Source organism: Taudactylus pleione, unplaced genomic scaffold, assembly GCF_031769625.1.
Source record: "Taudactylus pleione unplaced genomic scaffold, aTauple2 ptg000092l, whole genome shotgun sequence".
In the NCBI taxonomy this organism is placed as follows: domain Eukaryota; kingdom Metazoa; phylum Chordata; class Amphibia; order Anura; family Myobatrachidae; genus Taudactylus; species Taudactylus pleione.
This window is the reverse complement of record NW_028284494.1, coordinates 7,071,437-7,091,691: the sequence shown is the minus strand read 5'-3', so window position 1 is coordinate 7,091,691 and position 20,255 is coordinate 7,071,437. Positions and strand designations below refer to the sequence as shown.

The window sequence follows — 20,255 nt, the reverse complement described above, 5'->3', positions numbered from 1 at the left end:
TAGACAAGGATCACTGAGGTCTATCAGTAGCATGTAATGGCAGCATCAGGCACAGGGACTCTATCCATGCTGCATTTTAGGCTAAGAATTGGAGGAGGGTGTGGGGTTGATTTGATGTGTGTGTGTGGGGGTGGAAAGGGGTCTATGGTGATGGATGGGGCGCTCTGGGCCCTTGTATATCTGTGTGTGACTGACGGCATTGCAAGTGTTGAATCAGCGCAGTCTTCTAGTCTTATCACATTTTGACTTAAGCTGGGTACACACCTATACAATTGTCGGGCTGTTCTCTCGATATTGAAAGAACGGCCCGACGATTGTATAGGTGTGTACGCTGTCCCAATGCAGCAGCGTTGGCCAATAAACTACTTTTAAAGCTCCTGCACCGGTCGGGATCGGGAGGTCGCATCTTATGTACTGCTTAATATTTATTGGTTCGATCCCCCCCCCCCCCCCCCCCCGATCCCATAGAAGCCCCGTACACACTGCAATATCTCTGCACAGTGTGTACGCGGCTGACGGGGTCACACTGGGGACAGACTGCACGGCTGATCGGGACAGTTTTACCCAATCAGCCTGCAATCGAAAAATTGTACCCAGCTTTAGGCTAATTTTCGGCAAAATAAGACGCCACAGTGTTGCATGGCGTATTGAGGGTAGATGAGCAAGTACATGTCTGTAAAAGAAATTGTATATAAAAACTTTAAAACAATAACTATAGAGATGAGTAAGTAGAGGTGCTTCAGACTGAAAAATGTAGAATAAAGTACTACATCTACGGCCCACCATCGGTGTGCTTTCCACTACTGACTGTGCCCCGCTAGGAGTTGGAACCTGGAGCCCACCAGACTCTCCCCACCTAGCAGTGTGTAGTCTCTCCTATTAACACGACTTCCACCTTCAGGAGGCTGATCGTTCTAACTACTTCTGCTGGTCACTTACTATCCTAAGCCCAATAAACACCATCTTATATTGACAAGTATTATACAGTTACTTAGTCTACATTTTTCAGTCTGTGACTCCCCTACCTACAGAGTGATACTCCTCTATATCCATAAGTTATTGTTTGAAAGATTTTTATATACATGTCTTATATGCTGCTTTCTTTTATGTACGCCACCATATCTGTTACACTTACATGAGACCTGATTGGTTGCTGTCCATCAGGGCCACACCAGCGTCTCTAGTGCCAGCTTTTGTGGTTAGAAGATATCCAAAGACAGACAGCAGTTATTACCGTACCACATATACCAGCCTATATGAGAATCCTTATGCCAGTCTTGTTTGGCCAGCATTAGAAACCGCTAATTGTTCATTTCAAATGATTAATATTTCTTAGTATTATCATTTAAGTTGCATGTCCACACTATAATCTCAAATGCTTACTTGTGGGACAACCTGCACTGTAAGTGGTCGTCTATGTATTTTATTATAGAATTTTTTTTTCTTGTTTTGGTTAATACTACATCATTCTAAACAGTAACCAAGAAAACTATAAAGGGCTTGTTGGAATGTGTAAGGGATCTGTTAGGATGGGTGCAGCACCGTCCAGTCATGTAGCTTCTTTTCGGGTTACTATGAGTGGAGATTACAATATACGGTTGTTCCCACCATACAGCTGGTCAAAGTAGCTGTCATGAGTCTTTCATTTAAACATCCCAGTAAATCCAAGGTGCTTACTGAATGTATAGATTTGGGTTATTTCCATTCATAGTATGTCTGACCTATGGAGTGTTGTCTTTACCTGCAGATTGCAGTGGATATAAGGGCTGCTAAACGTGAGCTGAAGAAAGCCCGCACGGTGCTGCAGATGGATGAGCTGAAATGCAGGAAACGCGTGCTCAGGCGCATGGGTTTTGCGTCATCCTCTGATGTCATAGAGATGAAAGGACGTGTGGCGTGTGAGATCAGCAGGTAACCCTTTCTAGTCTACACTTCATACCACTTGTGTGTGTTCAGTATCTGCTTCATTATTTGACCTACTATACAGATGTGTCCCCGTACATCTAGCCTCAATACGCCACGCAACGCGACTTGCCTGGTGTGAGTGAGCCGCCAAGTCCCGTGCTACTCTGCTAGTGTTAGGCGTCTCTTTTCGCCTGAAAATGCGTCTAATTCCCAGTGTTATGTGACTAGGACGCACCAGGAGACTCTGCTGATTAATGTGATATGTGACACTTGTATATCTGTGTCTGTATGTGAGGCATAATGGAATTTGGAATGAAAAAAGCTGCGGCCGCTGCATTGTAGCACTTTGTATATACAGGTTCAGAGACTCGGTCAAACACAGATGTACAAGCATCAAATCAATCGGTCTGCTGGTGCGTCCTAGTCATATCGCAGGGTCAGGCGCATTGAGAGGGTCTGTTTAGCATGACTGCAGCATAGACGTGTAAGGACACATCTGTGTGCCTCCGTTTTTGGAGGTTTATATACCAATAGAAATACTGCTTGTAGATAATCCATTTTGGGGTTAAAAAAAAAAAGTTTGTTTTGTGACTTATATATTATTTATAATTTTTGGCTAAAACTTGCATTGAATAATTCTGCACTTTGTACGTTGCAGCGCTGACGAGCTCCTCCTTACTGAGATCATGTTTAATGGACTTTTTAATGACTTGACGTCAGAACAAGCGACTGCCCTGCTCAGCTGCTTCGTGTTTCAGGAGAATGTAAGTCCTGTTCCCAGGCGGTAGTTTCAGCTGTTGTACTGTGCGCGTTTACATGACTGTCGCTCACATTTGTGTTTTGAGTGCGAGTGATATTTTGGGTGGATCTTATTCCTTTTGGGTCATGATAATAGATTCAGTGTTTGTTCTCTCCTTGGTGAATGCAGACATAAAGGAATCCTAGGTTACTTAGGCTGGCTACAGATCTAAACGACAGTCAGTTGTGCCGATGTTCGGGCCGATTTGTCTTCACCCTGGACATCGCATGATTGCCGGTACACACTTAAAAGATGTAATGAAAGACAGAACAATCACTATTCCGTCCTTCGTTAACTTGTACAGGCTCACACGCGATATCGTGTGATTGACTGTGCAGCACAACCAATCGCTTGATATCGCACGCGACCGCGGGAATGCGCAATTTGGGCATACACACTGCACGATATGCCCGATTTGTCATTCCAATTTGGCTAAATTGGCCAAATCGGCCGATATCGTACAGGTGTGTATGCACCCTTAGTGCTCAGAAGTGGCTAGTGTTAAAAGGGATGCTACCCTGGGCAGTACATCCACCTACCGTGTTATTAGGCATGTCTACCCTTAATACAGTTCTTTATCAGTTAGTCACTGTTTGATACAAACTTAAATTTAATTTCAAGCGTGTCTGCAAAGGTGGATACAGGCTATACAGGGGTTGGCAACCTGTGGCACTCCAGCTGCGGTGCAACTATCTGTCCCCGCATGCTTTGCCATAGATTTGGTGTTCGGAAATGCTAACACTGTGGAAGGGCATGCTGGGATGTATAGTTCTACAGCTGGAGTGCCGCGGGTTGCTTAGCTCTGTCCTATACTTTGGTAAATCTGCAAAGAACACTAAACAGTGACTGAGAAAAGCTACTTTTGTGGTAGCTGTTTGTTTTCTGCATTCACTCCCGCCTCTTGGAGAGTCCAAAACATTTCATCTTCCATTCCGAGCAGTCGTCACACTGCGTCCAGCTGGAATCAGAGGGCATTTTCTCGCTAAGTGCTCTGTTTGTACAGCTGTTCCCCCAGAGGAAGTTGCTGTGCTGGCCTTTAGAAGTATATGGGCCAAGAGAGATACCCGGTCCAACGCTTTACTTGGAAAACTAATCACAGCATCCATGTAACTTAAATACATTTGCCCATTAAATAACCCGAGAGGTCATTGAGTTACCTGCTTGGTGGTGCTTAGTTGTCTTGATAACTAAGTGTTCTAGCAGTCTTGTGCTAGTTACAGCCCATGGAAGAAATGGCATTTGTGTGATGGGGACTGTCTGATCTGTCCCAGTACAAACATTCTCCCTGCAATTTGCATTGCTTTAAGTCTGTGCACTGGGGCAGGTCACATGGTGTCAGTCCTTATTGCACAGTTTGGAAGCAATGATATGTAGAATTTATAGGATACGGGGCTAAAACTTATCCCATTGCATCGATGTTCAACTTCACTGTTTTGAATGAAATTAAGCATTTTTGCTACAGAAATGCATTTAGAACTGAAAGGACCTGTTGAAATGTCCCAATTTGTTTTCTACCCGAAACATCTCCATTCTCTTTGGTAAAGAATACTGTATGATGCTGGAAGTACTGCCTGCAAGGAGTATGCGCCCATATATTTACAATTCAATCACAGGCAAGCATTGTAGAGGAATGGTACTTTATAACATGGCGCGTTATACATCTTCTACATAATTATATAGTGCTTTAACTGTGATATCCATATACTGTCCCTATTTACTAACCTAAATTACCGTTCTAAGATGAGCCTAACATTATTTATTACTGCACCATTTTCTGATCCTATAGGAAATAGATTTATACATATAATATTTCTGCTAAATGTAATTTGCTGGTCGGCAGAGACTGGCAGAGCTGTTACTTGGCAAAGCGCATAGTAAAAAATGACTGTTGCATATTTGAAATGATTTCCCTAGTAGGTGGGAGAGTGTATTGTGATTCATATAAACAGGGCAGCTGCTGAGTCTTGTAGCACAATTATTCCCAAGACTGGATGCCAGACAAGTGTGAGAGAAACCACTATGCAAATAGTCTATATTGTGATCTATATGAAGGATTACCTGTAACTTGCAATGCAACTCCGCTGCTTAGTGCTGCTGTGTAGCCAACCTTGGTTTTCTCAGTTTCCCTACAATGGACTATGCCTGACCTCCGCACGATGGAGAGATTCCTAACCGAGTTCCCTGCAAGTGGGGGGAGCTAGTCTCCCCCCCCCCCCCCCCCGTCCCATATAGACAGTAGTGAATCGGGGTGAGCAGAATCGTTGGTTGTGCCCTATGACATCCATCCAATGAGGGTGTAGGGCTACCTTGCCACCACCTTAAGTCCACATTTAGACACTACATTAAGCCAAAATTTTAATCTTCCCTCCTTATCTTTTTGTTTTCAGTCCAGTGAAATGCCCAAGCTGACGGAGCAGCTGGCCGGACCTCTTCGGCAAATGCAGGTAATCTGATACGAATATGAATGTTTATTAGGGTGATTCATATATTTCATTCCATCCCACGGTTTGAGCTCAGGCAAATCCTTCCCACTGCGCATTGTCAAAAAGCCATAATTTACCCCGCAGCCATCATTTTACCCCACAGCCAACTTCTCCTATGACAGATCCCAGTTATTCAGTTCCGTGCAGTGCACACTGCCCCTTCCATCCTCTAGGGCAGGGGTGGCCAAAGTGTAAATCACAATCAACTGGTCGACCGCGGACACTCAACCGCTAGATCACAGTAAACGTCCAGTAGCAGCCAGTAAGAATCAGGCTGATTATTATAGGCTTGCTGCTTCAAAGCCACGGGTGTCACTGTCGGCTGTCACGTGACCGCAATAGCCAATAAGAATCAAGCAGATTCTTATTAGCTGAGACGTAACTCGACCCTGCCGTTCCTGCCTGGCTGGTCAGTAGAAGCACTCTGCTCAGCTTTGCCCGGCTCTGAAGGAGATGAGCATATGAATCTGGATCCGCTGCCGGCGGTGAGTGAGGACCTGTCACTGTAGCCACAGCAGGTGAGACAGCCGCATGGGTGGGCTCTAGGCATAGTGACATCCCGGCTGCAGCAGCTGATATTGCATGGTGCCTCTTCTCTATACCAGGGGATATGCACATGCACACCTCCTTTATACCAGTGTGTATTCACATGCACCCCTTATCTGTACGAGGGGTATGCATATGCACCCCTTCTCTATACCAGATGGTATGCACGTGCAATGGTACCAGGGGACCACTTCCCCCGCCCTTATATTACCATGGGTTTACTTGCAACAGCCTTGTCCTGTAATAGATGGGGGTATCCTGGCCGTCTCTCATCCTGTGCTGCTGGGATGGCAGACCTTCCAGTGCTGCTTATGGGAGAGTTGGGAGCTGCTGCTGGCTGTCTGCAGGGCCTGGCAGCAATCGTCTGGGTAACCTGCCTTGGTGTATGTTCCCTGTGTGGTGTTGTCTCATTGGCTCGGAGCCCTTTAAAAGCATACCTCCCAACTGCCCAATTTTAGTGGGATGGTCCCCATACCCCTTGCCGTGAGGCCACCATCCCCTTTCCGCGTGTGCCTATTGCATGCACAGATTTCTCTACTTGGGAGACTGCAAAAGATTTTCGACCTTCAGAGTAGATCATCAAGTCCTGAAGTCTGGCCACCCTTGCTCTAGGGCATGGGTATTCAAAATGCCCAGCTGCTGTGGCCACATCCCGGCATGCCCTGCCACAGTTTTAGCTTGTCCTAATATCAAAGCTGTGGCAGGACATGCTGGGTGGTGCAGTTCCACAGCAGCTGGAGGGCCATGTTTTGAAAACCCTTGTTCTAGGGGGAGACCAAGTGGGTAAGTAGGGGGGTTCTATCTACTGCATAGGGAAACATTAACAACTAGGGATGGGCAGAGCGAATCACAGTACTGAGTTGAGCCACATGGCTCAGCTCAGTAGAGTGTCTTGGGACACGGCTCTTCTAGATTCTGCAGACTGTACTGCAGAGCTGTAGCGAGCAGGGGAGAAGGCGACTGAGTCTGTCCCTGACAGCTCCGCCTCCACTGCCCAGCACTGCAGATCATACTTCTACACTGACTCTCCCTAGTGAGTGCACACATCCCGAGCCCCTGCAATAGCAGTGCTGACAGCTCCGCCCCCCGCACTGCTGATCATATACTACTGCACAGTGCACACACACCCCAGCGGTAGCGGCTCCCACTGACTGAGCGGCTAGAGAGGTGGGTGTCTCAAAACACCAAAATTTGAGTGACTCGATCATGCGAACATCGAAATGATTTGTGCCATTGTGTCGAGACACTCACTCAGTAGCCATCTGTATTAACAAGACTGCAGCATACTCGCCTATTCTCCCGCAGTGCCCAGAGAGTTCTGGGAGTCCTGCTGGACCCTGGTAGAGTAGGCAGCCCTCCCGCATCTTTTTCTTGTAAAGTTGGTGGCGTTCCTAGATTTAAACTTATCTTAAACATTTACCCTATTAGCAATTGTGGCCCAAATTAAGCCTCTTCAGCGAAGTGGATACATGATGAAGAGTGGACGGCAGTAGTCAGTCTGCAGCAGTTCAGCTCCACCCTCTGCCAGCACCCAGTACAACACGGATGGCCGATGCTCTCCACTTCAATACACCTGCTGGTGTGGAGTCACCTGATTCTCAGCCAGATTGTAATAGATAGGATAGAACTGCTGCTATCTTTCCCTCCTGTGGCAGGACATGCAGAATATCATCTTACATACTAGGGGCTGAACGCTGTACATCTGCAGGAGGAAATACTTGTATTCTGCCAGATCAAATGCCAGAAACTCTGCTCCTGGCTATGCTGATAACATAAGGAATGTGGTCCTGGGCTGGAAGCCTGATATAGCACAATGCAAATACTCTCCAGCATTCTAGATTCAGAGGACTTCTTTTATGTCATTCTACAGACGGCTGCAATATTCACTGTATAGGAGCTACCATACTGCAAGGTATATTAGGAGTGGTGTGTATTGTTTCTTTGGCAGCCTTGATGTAAAGCTTTGAGGTAGCTGAACATCCATTTGAGTCAGGGGTCTGCTTATCTAGCCAGTGTTATGTTGTCAGTTCTGCTGAATATGTGTAAAGGGGTTGGAGGGTTTGCTGCTCACTTGCATTGTAGTGTCTTGCATTAAGAGTTTGTTGGAATTCCTGAAGGCGGCTTCTATTGGTCACTCGAGCTTCAGTCTGCTGTGAGCCCCTGCTGTCCATGGAATATTGAGTACTTCTAAATTATATCAATAAGGAGTTGCTGCAGAAATGAGCAGCATTTTAAATATATAGCTAGAATAGCCATTTACTGCTTTCTAGCATAAACTGTGATGCTTCTCGTATCCAGGATCGCCATGGTGGTTGGTTTTTAGTGCCCGCTATCTATTCTTAGTTCTGTAGATTGATTTACATTCCAGTTACTCAGTCATATCTGACTATCTATTCACTAGGGCTGACCTGGAGGAGGATGTAACGGTGGAGGAGACTATGGATGGAACTGACCGTTTCCCTGTCTCCCTTGGGCCTTCTTTTTCCTTTTTAGTATTCAGTTGGTTTTAGGGCCTGTTGGCGGTGCCCTAATAGTTTTAGTTCCTAGGGAACAGAGATCACTGATGTCTAGTGATGCTAAACTCTTTGTGAAATAATTTCTGTGCTTAGTAGCTAGCTTCATTTTTCACACATGATGACAGTCTGGGTAATCGATCTTAATGTATTCCTATCTGTGCTGTACCTGTGCTAAGCAGGACATCTGTGAATATGACTTTCCAAAAGTGTATGTTGGAGCAGCTCAGCTTTGGCCCCAAATTCACAGAGTATATGGAACCTCCTGTATGCCGGGATGCACCATAGTTTTTGGTTCTAGTGGCAGCAATGCTCTCTGCAAGCCGGGCGGTGTAAGGAAAATGCTGACCGGGGCACCCATCGAAAAGACCCTGCTAACATTTGTATAACTGCGTTATCTTTGGTTTTTGCAAAGCAATACATGGTTACAGTAGTTTAGGGAGATTTTATAGCCAATATCAGACTATTAAGGCACAGGGAGGATGCTATAGAGTAGCTGTAGAACCATTGCTCTAAGTACGAATGTAGCCTTTAAAAATAAATAAATATATATATATATATATATATATATATATATATATATTACATACAATTTGCATCTATAGAAAATACATGATTTCTATACTAACATACTTCCTGTTCCTGTAATACTTAGGACTAAAAATGGATCTTTACAAAATAAGTTGGTAAAAGCTGAACTGTTGCTGCTCGTGTCTGTGTAATTACAAAACAAGTCCTGAGTTATTTACCCAGTTAGTAAAACCTGTAACTTCAATTCCCTGGTCAGGAAACCGCCCGGAGGATTGCAAAGGTCTCTGCGGAAGCCAAGCTAGAAGTGGACGAAGAGATGTATTTGAGTTCTTTCCGACCCAACCTCATGGATGTCGTCTACACGTGGGCCAATGGGTCAACGTTTGCTCAGATTTGTAAAATGACAGATGTTTTTGAAGGTAAGTGACAGCAAAGGGGCGATTCAATTGTGAGCAGAAATGTGCAATAAGTCGGCACTTTGGGCACCCAAACGGGGGTTTGGGTATCCAAAGCAGGACTTTTAGACGGGTTTAGCCGCTTTGCGGGGGAGGGGTCTTAGGTTTAGGCACCACCGGGGGGACATAGGGTTAGGCATCCCCCAAGGAGGAGTTGGGCTGTGGGGAGAGGGGGATATGGTTAGGCACCACCGGGGGGAGGTTAGGGTTGGGCACCCCCACGGGGAGGGTCGAGGGGGGGTGGGTGAGGCATAGGGTTAGTGTACTTACATGCCCCTGTCCATGATTGGACTTCGGCATCGGTATTTCACTTGGCGGCTATTCAGTCGTCGGGATATCATACCCAACCCGTCTGTTCTATATATCGATCATCTGTATAAACTGTCTACTCAATAAGGATGCTGTTGCAAAGCTGAATATTTTTTGTCACTGTATAGGAAACCCTCGATCTTTCTTATAAGGATTTCTGTGCTGTGTTTAACTTAGAACATTTTGTTATTACCCCGTGCAGTACTTTAGTAGATGTTCCCACCGGTCTTGCTGACAGCAGTGTGTAAAGTACTTTGGGGTACAGAGAGAGCTTCAATCTTGGTAATTAATTTCTCCCAGCAGACGGATTACTCCCACAGTTCTTCGTAGTTCATTGCACTTCCGTGGTCAAGAGTTAATGCTGCTTTAGAGCTGACCTAGTGCTTTATGCTAGAGGGAACCTTTTTCTGGCAGGTCTTCTAACGCTTTATGCATGAAATGGTTTTCCTATAACGACTTTTACAGTAAGCATTGAAACAGAACCGCGAGCAGCGTGGGGGACCTGTCAGGAGCTCGTGTTTCTCCACATGCTCCAAGTTCTGTGATTTATTTATCTCCACTCCAGCAAAACAGATTTTGTTCATGAAGACTGAACCATGTCATTCTGCATCAGTAAGATGTTCTGTCTGATCTGGGAACAGGAACACTTTTTTTTTTTTTTTAATATAGATCATGGTTAGAGAACTTTGTATTTCTTACCAGTGATATTGCTCTGTCCTCTGCCTTCTGAGGCACTTCTGGACCTGCCTCATATGCCGTTGGTCATCTGGTCTTTTCCTTAATTAGGAGAATTTTCCAGTGTTGGGATCTACTATCTTCCCATTCACATCAAACCTCTGTTGGCAGAATTGTGGTGCTCCCGTCACTGTCACATTTAGTGGCCCTGCCCAAATGTGAGTTTTGAGGTTTCACTGTCTATTATCCAGGTCTCACTTTCCTCCCATCTCTCCTTTCATCTCCTCCTATGGCTTATCCCCGACGCATATATATAACCTGCATCCTTTATGATATGCCCTCCTACTTTTTCAAGGTGTTTAGGATCCATAGTGTTTTGGTCCACTAGCCTCTACTATGGTTCTGTGGTTACTCCTTAATTGTCCCCTTCTCACTCACCTTTTCCTTTACATTCCATACTAACCTCCCCCCAGCCATGAGTGAAGTGGACTAGGTTAGAAGGGGCATGTGGGTCTGTCTTGTTGCAGCCCAATATTGTATTGCTGGACCTCCCTTCATGGTTATGGAGGACTGCTTTGAAGTTCAAGAAAGCAGCCGTCATTATCTGTGATGCAGAGGCGGGTCCCGTAGGATTTCTTGAGGAGTCCACTAGAGTATATAGCAGCTAAAACCTGCCTCCAGTCCTACCATAACAGACTCGTCCTCCTTTTGCTGTTGGGAGGATGGTGGTCTAAAATCACTTCTGTGTCAAATATCAGACAATTACCTGCAGGGCTATTAGGCCCCCTGTGCGCTGCATGCAGGTAGTGATGGACCCTATCCCTTGCACATACCATGGAATGCATTTCTCGCATACTTTTCCAGGTAGGTAGGAAGGTCATAAATACAGGAAATGTACCTGGGCTAGTTCTTTAATTCATGTTTAGAGGAAAGTTGATGTTTGCAGATATCTTCCATAAGTGTAAGTGTTCTCTTTTCCCGCTGATTAGGACATATCTGTGTGACCTTTCCTTGTGTGAAACATGCACTTCCTTCTCCTTCTCACAGATCTCCTAGTTGGTGCACAGGTGTATTCATTACTGGCTGACACATTGTAACAGTTCCACAGATGGTGCTAATTATATAACTTGTGATACTGAGGATACCTGTATAATATGCACTGTTGGAAAAACACTGATACATACTTCAAATTGTTCCTTCTCCGCTTGTAACCTACACTTACCTTCCAATACTGCGTTAGTATGGTCTCCATCCTGGAAGCAGCGACATTGTTTTAATTCTACATGTGCTCCATTCAAAGTGGATTTCTACATTCATGGAACATATGTATATCTTCCATCTGACAGAGGAGATGCTCTTCTCCCTTGCCCTATGCACCTGGGGACCACCCCCCTAAATGTCTGCAGGACCACACTTATTCTAGATAACATAAACACCCCCCCCCCCCCTCTGAATGAATTCAGTGCTCCAGGTTAGGACAGGCTTTTCAGTCACTGCTTTGTTCGGTCATCACAACATTATTGCTACTTGTACGGTGGCTGCTAGCCTCAGTGGCACAGTGTGTATTTATATTATCTTTTTATTTATATGGCGCCACAAGTGTTCTGTAGCGCCGTACATAAACAAATATACAATAAACTAGTAATCAGTTGGCAGGAGATGCTGCATGCATTTATTGTGCAAAGTGGTCTGGCGGGAGTGTGAAGGGAGATGAGGTCAGAGATGTAAATGGGAGAGGATTGGATGACGGCTTTGTAGGTGAGTGTAAGAACCTTGAATTAGGTTCTGAAGGGTAAGGGGAGCCAATATAAGGCTTGAAGGAGAGGGGACACAGATGTAGAACGTTCGGAGAGGAAGATGAGCCGATCAGCAAGACAGATTGGAGTGGAGAGAGGTGGGAGTCAGGGAGGTCAGATAGGAGGAGGTTACAGTAGTCCTATCTGGAGATAACCAGTGAGTGGATGAGGGTTTTAGTAGCATCCAAGGTGAGAGAGGGTCTAATCCTGGAAATATTTTTGAGATGGAAACTGCAGGACTGCTAGAGGTGCTGCATGCCTGGTTTGAAGGAGAGGGAGGAGTCTAGGATAACTCCAAGACAGCGCACTTTGGTGCTAGAGGAGATAGTTGTGCCATCAGTTGATAATAAACTTGGGGGAAGTGTGGTTATGCAGGAGGGTGGGAAGATGATCATCTCAGTCTTAGACATGCTAAACTCTGGGGCATCCAGGAAGAGATAGCAGAGCGACAGTTGGAGATGTGGGTAAGGTGAGAGGTAAGGGGAGGAAAGGTAGATTTGAGTATCATCAGCATAGAGAGGATATTGGAAGTCAAGAGTTGATGAGTTCACCTAAAGATGACATATAGAGAGAGAATTGGAGAGGTCTAAGAACAGAACCTTGGGGGACACCTACTGTTAGTAGAAGTGGGGGGCGGGGAAGAGCCATGAGAGGAGACGGAAGGAACGTTCATATAGGTAGGACGGCAGGCAGGAGAGGGCAGTGTCACGTAGACCAAGGGAGTGAAGGATTTGCAGGAGGAGAGGGTGGTCCACAGTGTCAAAAGCAGTAGAGGTGTCAAGGAGAATGATCAGAGAGTAGTGGCTCTTGGATTTGGCAGCAAGGAGATCATTGCGGACTTTCATGAGGACAGTTTCAGTGGAGTGAAGAGAACGGAAGCCAGATTAAAATGAAGTGGGAGGAAAAAACTGTGGTAATGCGGTTGTAAACAATATGCACAAGGAGTTTGGAAGCAAAAGGGAGGAGCGAGATGGGTCGATAGTTGGAGAGTGTGTTATAATCAAGGGTCGTTTTTTGGGGGGTTTTTTAAGGATGGGGGAGACAAGTGCATGCTTGAATGCAGAAGGGACAGTGCCAGAGTTGTGTGTTTTGTGTCTGAGAATTTAGATGCGAATGATTACATATTCTCTATACACCGCTGATAACATGAAAGTGCTATATCAATAAATCATAATTGTATATTTCTCTCTGAAGGAAGTATCATTCGTTGCATGAGACGCCTGGAAGAATTACTACGACAAATGTGCCAAGCAGCCAAAGCCATTGGAAACACAGAACTAGAAAACAAGTTTGCAGAAGGTAAAGGGTGCTACTGGATTATGTAGATATATATCTTTATGTTCTCTTGTGTTAATTGTGATATACTGTATAAGATAAATCGAAATAGGTGTGCAGATCTGTATTACGAAGAAAATTTCTGTCTAAAAAGCAGCTATACGAAGTGGGAACTGCAGCCCACTGAAAATAGACAATATAATAGAGCACTTATAGACAAAAAAATAAAAATGTATTAAAACAGTGTGTATTAAAGCAATAGTAAATTAATAAAAACATCAATTGATAGCTGCCAAACTGTAATTTAGAAAGCAATCCTCTCCTCCAATAGTGCATCTGGATTTATCTGGAGGATTTAATAAATAATAGTCTGTAGTATACCTCTCCAGGGGTTAGAACAAGATGTTGTGAAATCCACCACAATTTAAATGTCTCACCTTCTAATTGTAAGAATGGTTTAGTCTCGATCCCCAAGTAATTTTATCCACAAAAGTATGTGTGAACTTGAGCAGTACCTCGATAGCCGGCTGTTAATGTATCCGTATCTGTGACCGGGTCTCCAGTCACAGAGCCGCAACAACAGCGAGGCGGCCGGGATCTGTAGTAGAAGGATGATGTCAGTGCGCTTTCCGTTTGGTCTGGCGGGTCTCTTATGCCTCCTTTGGCAAGCTGGGCAGGCAGTAACCGCTGGCGCTGCTCACCCGGATAGCAGTAGTAATATAGTTGCAGACCCCCCACACATGGAATAGATCACAGGTTTTCAAACTTTGTCCTCAGGACCCCAAACAGTGCATGTTTTCCAGGTCTCCTCACAGAATCACAAGTGAAATGATTAACTCCACCTGTAGATTTTTTTAAAATGTGTTAGTAAGTAATGACTGCACCTGTGCACCTGCTGGGTGACCTGGAAAACGTGACCTGTGTGGGGTCCTGTTCCGAGTGACAACCACTGGAATAGATAAACGGTGGCCGGACCATGAAGAGCACTTCATGTTTCTATCCACCATTTATATTTAACGCACCATTTTGGTTGGTAAAACAGTCTCCTACATATATTGTGCTGCCATGTAGTGGGGAACATAGTGCAACACTGCAGTGCATTAAATGATTGTGTCTGACACACCTAGAGGAGGGGTTGGCTGTAATTTGCTTGACACTGCGAGAGACTCTGCTCTCAATACAACCTTACAACCTTCAAACATTTTGTTTCATGGGTACAGAATTACTTGGTATAAAGTCCAAGGACATGTAAAATAAGAAGTGAAAACAAAATAAATTTACTGTGTGAGAAACACCATATAATAGGGTGATTTGAACTCCTATTTTATAATATTGTATCCTACAAAGGCTCAGCACCTTTTCTAACTATGTTCCATGTATTTTTGAGTTATGTATAGAAAGCCCTCATTTGGTGGCCACGCATTCTACACATACACAAGTTGCACTTTGCCATCTGCCCCAGTCTGAAAATCAAAGTGTTTTGTTCACAGTAAAAGACTGTTTTTAATACCGACAGTTCTACCTAAGTGGCACTTTCCATTGCAACACACCAAAAAAAAAAAAAAACACTAAAAGAATATACAAGATATGAAGTCTACAGGCTACACCCAGCAATTATGTTGCATTTTTAAATAAAGTGTAATATCCAAAATTGTAATTACCAGAGTTTTCACACAGCCCCACCTTGGTTCATGGGAGAATGGAAATCCCTTTAACACCATTTTAAGTAGTCTGTTTTATTTTTAAAGCTTTCTGCTATTGTAAACTTCATTAAATGTGTTTTGATCTATACGAAGCTTTATACCCCCCACCCCTTCTTTTCTTGTAGGTATTACAAAAATCAAAAGGGATATTGTATTTGCAGCCAGCCTGTATCTGTAGTGGAAAAAGATACAAGATGGAGTCAGATCTGAAACCGCTTACATAGAGCGTGAGCACCTGAGACAACTCAGCCAACAAAGGACAGACGTTTGCTATAAACTTTTTAATGTTTTGGTGTTATCAGTTTGCAGAACAAAGCAATATTACACAAGTGTTTGTACATACTGTTTATCACACTATTTTAATAAAAAAAAAAATTTACAATTTGATTAACATTTCAGTATAGTTGATAAAAAGCCAACAATTAACTTTTTTTTTTTATTTAAAGCTTTAACATATACATAAGGTGTTCTTTATAACTATATACAAAGTGGGCATTCAACAGAGATAGCAGCAGCGGGCCATGGCACCCACCTACACGTGGGCTGAGCCAATGGTCAGAAGAAGCTAGGAGGCTGTGCCATCACTGGTATTGGCTCCTGCTACTTTCTTGTGCCTTTTTAGTTCAGCCCACAAAATGTATTTGGTGGTGGATGCTCTTAAAATGCTGAAGTGCCATGCGGGATCAGCTGCTCCAGCACTGAGGGGGTGAAATAAACTCTTAATACTCTGACTAAAAGCAGGATATGTATTCTTATATCGAGGCGAGTGGCTTTCATGGTTGGTGAGTGTTCCCATAGTGGTTCCCATTTGTTGACGTCTCGTGCAGCGTCGTGTGCGAATCCTCCTCTTTCTGATTGTAACAACTTTTTCTGTTTTTGAAAAAGTCTGAGACGTACACGACCTGTGACAGAGGGAGACGGTGGGGTTAGGAGTGTGGACTCGATCATATACATTTATTATGACCGAGATCTACAGATATGTCGGTGGTTATCAAACTCAGGGGGAGATATATTAACCCATATACTGAGCAGAGAAGTTGCCTGCAGCGACCATTCAGCTTTTGCCTATCATTTTATAGAATGTACTTTGTAGATGCTACTTCAAAGCTGATTGGTTGCTATGTGTATTTATCCCAACAAATGAATCCTGGCGCCAATAGGGGTATATAATAGATTGTTATTGAGTCACAGGTAATTATAGCTGCACACCTATAGAGCGGTTTTGCCAATCCTCTCTCAGTGCACAAAAAAAGGGGGGTAATAGGTTGCGCTTATTATTATTATCCTTTTTTTATATGGCGCCACTAAGGTTCCGCAGCGCCTGCTTATCACACAGTACCACACTCAAAGGGCAAAAATTCTCCTATTTTTAATAATAAAAAAGTACACATAACTAAGTATAAATATACATATATACTAAAACATCACACATAAGTTTGGTGACTATAGATACTACTGGCAAACACATGCAGAATATTTAGAGTGAGTGATCATATGCGTATCCACTTGGAAAATACTGTTGTAGCATAGAATATATCAAGTATGAAGATGAATACAGTACAGTAGCAAATGTATCCGGTATGGAGATAGATACAATAGAGCAGTGATTCCCAAACTGTGCGCCGTGGCACCCTGGGGTGCCTCAGGTTGGTGGTCCTCGCGCAGAATCAAATTATTTATGGTCAATGTAATGTAAATATATGGACGAACAGAAGCGCAAACCTGTCACCCACTATATATCTGAGCCTAAGGATGACAGGTAGCACAATTTACTTCACTTTACTACTTCACTACATTTTTTTTCTGAATTTCTCAATAACAAGCTTTTGGCTTAGGGGTGCCATGAATACAATGCTGATGCACTAGGGTGATTCAAAAAAGTTTGGGAACCACTGCAATAGAGAAACAATTTGAGAAGATGATGTTCAAAGAACTGCTGGGAATGCTACTGCTCCACTATACTCTCAGTCCTTTAGGAAGCTGGCAAATGTATCACTCGGCTTACCATCAATATATGTTCCGGTGAGTAAATAAATGAGCAATCCTCATAGTTTCTCCGAACCAGGCAGCTTTCTCAAAAGGCGGTAATTACGGAAGCGGAGAAACTTGGAGGATTGCTTATTTATTTTCTCACCGGAATATCTATTAATGGTAAGCCGAGTGATACATTTGCCATTTTTCTAAATCCCTATAATTACTGCAAAAAAATAGACTACTTTTTCCAAGTAATGTCACATGAAATCTTCTCTCACTATCAAATAATTACGGCCTTATTCTGTTATATGCAATTATTAACACTACAAGGGGACTGATTTCATTTATAAATTCACAACTTTATTTGGCTCTGTAATGGATACAACAAGAATGTAGACTGCCTCTAGGGATGAAAATTGCAGCCAATTAATAATCTGTACTAGGACACAACCCCACTTCCACAATGACATAGCTGATGGTGAAAATATCCTTATCACTGGGAGTCAGACTATGGGAGATATGTGGCCAATGTATTATCTACATTTGGATTGGATGTCCCTTTTCACAACTGATGATACACTATCTCGAGCTGTTATTATTGTAAGGCATTACTAGGCTGGGTCATCCAGGGAATGTACACACTCTCCTTCAAGATACTTATGGGAGGGCAGCATATTAATTACAAACTACTGGGAGTAATGTTACACAATGCTAATTATACAGTGCTTCTGGAAAGTATTCACAGCGCTTCACTTTTTCCACATTTTATGTTACAGCCTTATTCCAAAATGGAAAATTCATTTTTGTCCTCAAAATTCTACACACAATACCCCATAATGACGACATGTAAAGTTTTTTTTTTTTTTTTGTTTTTTTTTTAATTAAATTTGAAAAATCTCAAAAAAAAACAAACTAAAATCACATGTACATAAGTATTCACAGCCTTTGCTCAATACTTTGCTGATGCACCTTTGGCAGCAATATCAGCCTCAAGTCTTTTTGAATATGATGCCACAAGCTTGGCACACCTATCTTTGGGCAGTTTCGCCCATTCCTCTTTGCAGCACCTCTCAAGCTCCATCAGGTTGGATAGGAAGCGTCGGTGCACAGCCATTTTCAGATCTCTCCAGAGATGTTCAATCGTATTCAAGTCTGGGCTCTCGCTGGGCCACTCAAGACATTCACAGAGTTGTCCTGAAGGCACTCCTTTGATATCTTGGCTGTGTGCTTAGGGTGCTTGGCTGTGTGCTGCTGAAAGATGAACCGTTGCCCCAGTTTGAGGTCAAGAGCGCTCTGGAGCTGGCTTTCATCCAGGGTGTCGCTGTACATTGCTGCATTCATCTTTCCCTCTATCCTGACTAGTCTCCCAGTTCCTACTGCTGAAAAACATCCCCACAGCATGATGCTGCCACTACCATGCTTCACTGTAGGGATGGTATTGGCCTGGTGATGAGCGGTGCCTGGCTTCCTCCAAACATAACTCCTAGCATTGACGCCAAAGAGTTCAATCTGTCTCATCGGACCAGAGCATTTTGTTTCTCATGGTCAGAGTGCATTTTGGCAAACTCCAGGCAGGCTGCCATGTGCTTTTTACTAAGGAGTGGCTTCTGTCTGGCCACTCTACCATACAGGCCTGATTGGTGGATTGCTGCAGAGATGATTGTCCTTTTGGAAGGTTCTCCTCTCTCCACAGAGGAGTGCTGTAGCTCTGACAGAGTGGCCATCGGGTTCTTGGTCACCTCCCTGACTAGGGCCCTTCTCCCCTCATCGCTCAGTTTAGACGGCCGGCCAACTCAAGGAAGAGTCCTGGTGGTTCCGAACATCTTCCAAACACGGATGATGCTCTGATGATGCTTCACTGTGCTCATTGGGACCTTCAAAGCAGCAGATATTTTTCTGTACCCTTCCCCAGATTTGTGCCTCGAGACAATCCTGTCTCGGAGGTCTACAGACAATTCCTTGGACTTCATGCTTGGTTTGTGCTCTGACATGCACTGTCAAGTGTCGGACCTTATATAGACAGGTGTATGCCTTTCAAAATCATGTCCAAGCAACTGAATTTACCACAGGTGGACTCCAATTAAGCTGTAGGAACATCTCAAGGATGATCAGTGGAAACAGGATGCACCTGAGCTCTATTTTGAGCTTCATGGCAAAGGCTGTGAATACTTATGTACATGTGATTTCTTTTTTTTTATTAAATTTGCAAAAATCTTAGAATTCTACACACAATACCCCATAATGACAACATGTAAAAAGTTTTGAGTACAAAAATTAATTTATTTCATTTTGGAATAAGGCTGTAACATAACAAAATGTGGAAAAAGTAAAGCGCTGTGAATACTTTCCAGCTGCACTGTATGTGAGGGATGATATTGCAGCACTAGAGAAGTCCAGAACCTGGTGAGTTATCGGTGGAGGCCGGTTCGGAGGATGAGTAACTTACTATAAGAACAGCTACAATCGCTCCCTGGATGAGTCCAGTCAGAACATCGCTCCAGTGGTGCTTATAGTCAGACACTCTGGAAAGGCCAACATAGACTGATACTGCAACAAGTCCGAATTGGAGGGTGGGACGCAGGAGCCTGGCCCAATCTCCTCTCATCCTGGACTGAAGATAGAGCTAGAAGACACAAACCAGAAACCTTCAGTAAACAGTGAATGGCCATACCTTTTAACAAGTCTATGTTATAGCATCAGATCGAACTTTTAATTGCAAAATACACACATGTACAGTATATATGACCAAGGCAGAGGTTCCCAAAAGCGGTCCTCAAGGCACCCCAACAGTTCATGTTTTAGAGATAGCCAAGGTTGAGCACAGGTGGTTAAAGCTAATTAAGTCACCTGTGTTCAAGCATGGATATCCTTAGACCTCAAGGCACCCTAACAGGTTTTGAGTTTGGATACCTCTCTGCTAAGGGATGAAAGGGTATTACTATCAAACTAATGTGTACTACAGAGCTGATAAATATTCCTGAAATGACTATATGCACTATGCTGTCTCACTCCCCTGCAGCAGATGGTAAGGGAGGAGGTGCCGTGCCGTAGCAGGCAGTATGGGAGTTAGTTTGGAAAAAAATGCTCTATGTGGTTGATTCATAATCGGCTGATGTATTTTACTTTACATGTTCAGCTTTGTCCACTGTTTTGAAGGTGAAAAGGCAGATTTGGTAATGGCATCATCACATATGCACCTTATGCCTAGCTTTGGGGTTGTGTTACTGATCATATACAACATGGTCATTCCAGGCCAAAATCATAATGCTCTTATAGCAACACTAGGGATTG

The 20,255-nt window shown here is 43.8% G+C and overlaps 2 protein-coding genes across 3 annotated transcripts in view; one reads left to right on the top strand and one right to left on the bottom strand.

Annotated features, from left to right (window-relative positions):
• The window catches only part of MTREX (Mtr4 exosome RNA helicase), a 111,286-nt gene extending 95,800 nt beyond the window's left edge, over positions 1 to 15,486 (top strand). Inside the window, exons 22-27 of the mRNA XM_088469411.1 lie at positions 1,748 to 1,911; positions 2,564 to 2,669; positions 5,092 to 5,148; positions 9,034 to 9,196; positions 13,207 to 13,311; positions 15,116 to 15,486. Of these exons, the coding sequence (XP_088325537.1) occupies positions 1,748 to 1,911; positions 2,564 to 2,669; positions 5,092 to 5,148; positions 9,034 to 9,196; positions 13,207 to 13,311; positions 15,116 to 15,168 (648 nt within the window). The 3' untranslated portion in view covers positions 15,169 to 15,486. The remainder of the gene's footprint in view (positions 1 to 1,747; positions 1,912 to 2,563; positions 2,670 to 5,091; positions 5,149 to 9,033; positions 9,197 to 13,206; positions 13,312 to 15,115) is intronic.
• PLPP1 (phospholipid phosphatase 1) overlaps positions 15,253 to 20,255 on the bottom strand; it is a 94,546-nt gene continuing 89,543 nt past the window's right edge. For both annotated transcript variants that reach the window (XM_088469413.1, XM_088469412.1), the window contains exons 5-6: positions 19,411 to 19,587; positions 15,253 to 15,892 (exon numbers count right to left, since the gene is read on the bottom strand). In XM_088469413.1, coding sequence (XP_088325539.1) covers positions 15,764 to 15,892; positions 19,411 to 19,587 — 306 coding nt within the window. In that variant the 3' untranslated portion in view covers positions 15,253 to 15,763. The remainder of the gene's footprint in view (positions 15,893 to 19,410; positions 19,588 to 20,255) is intronic.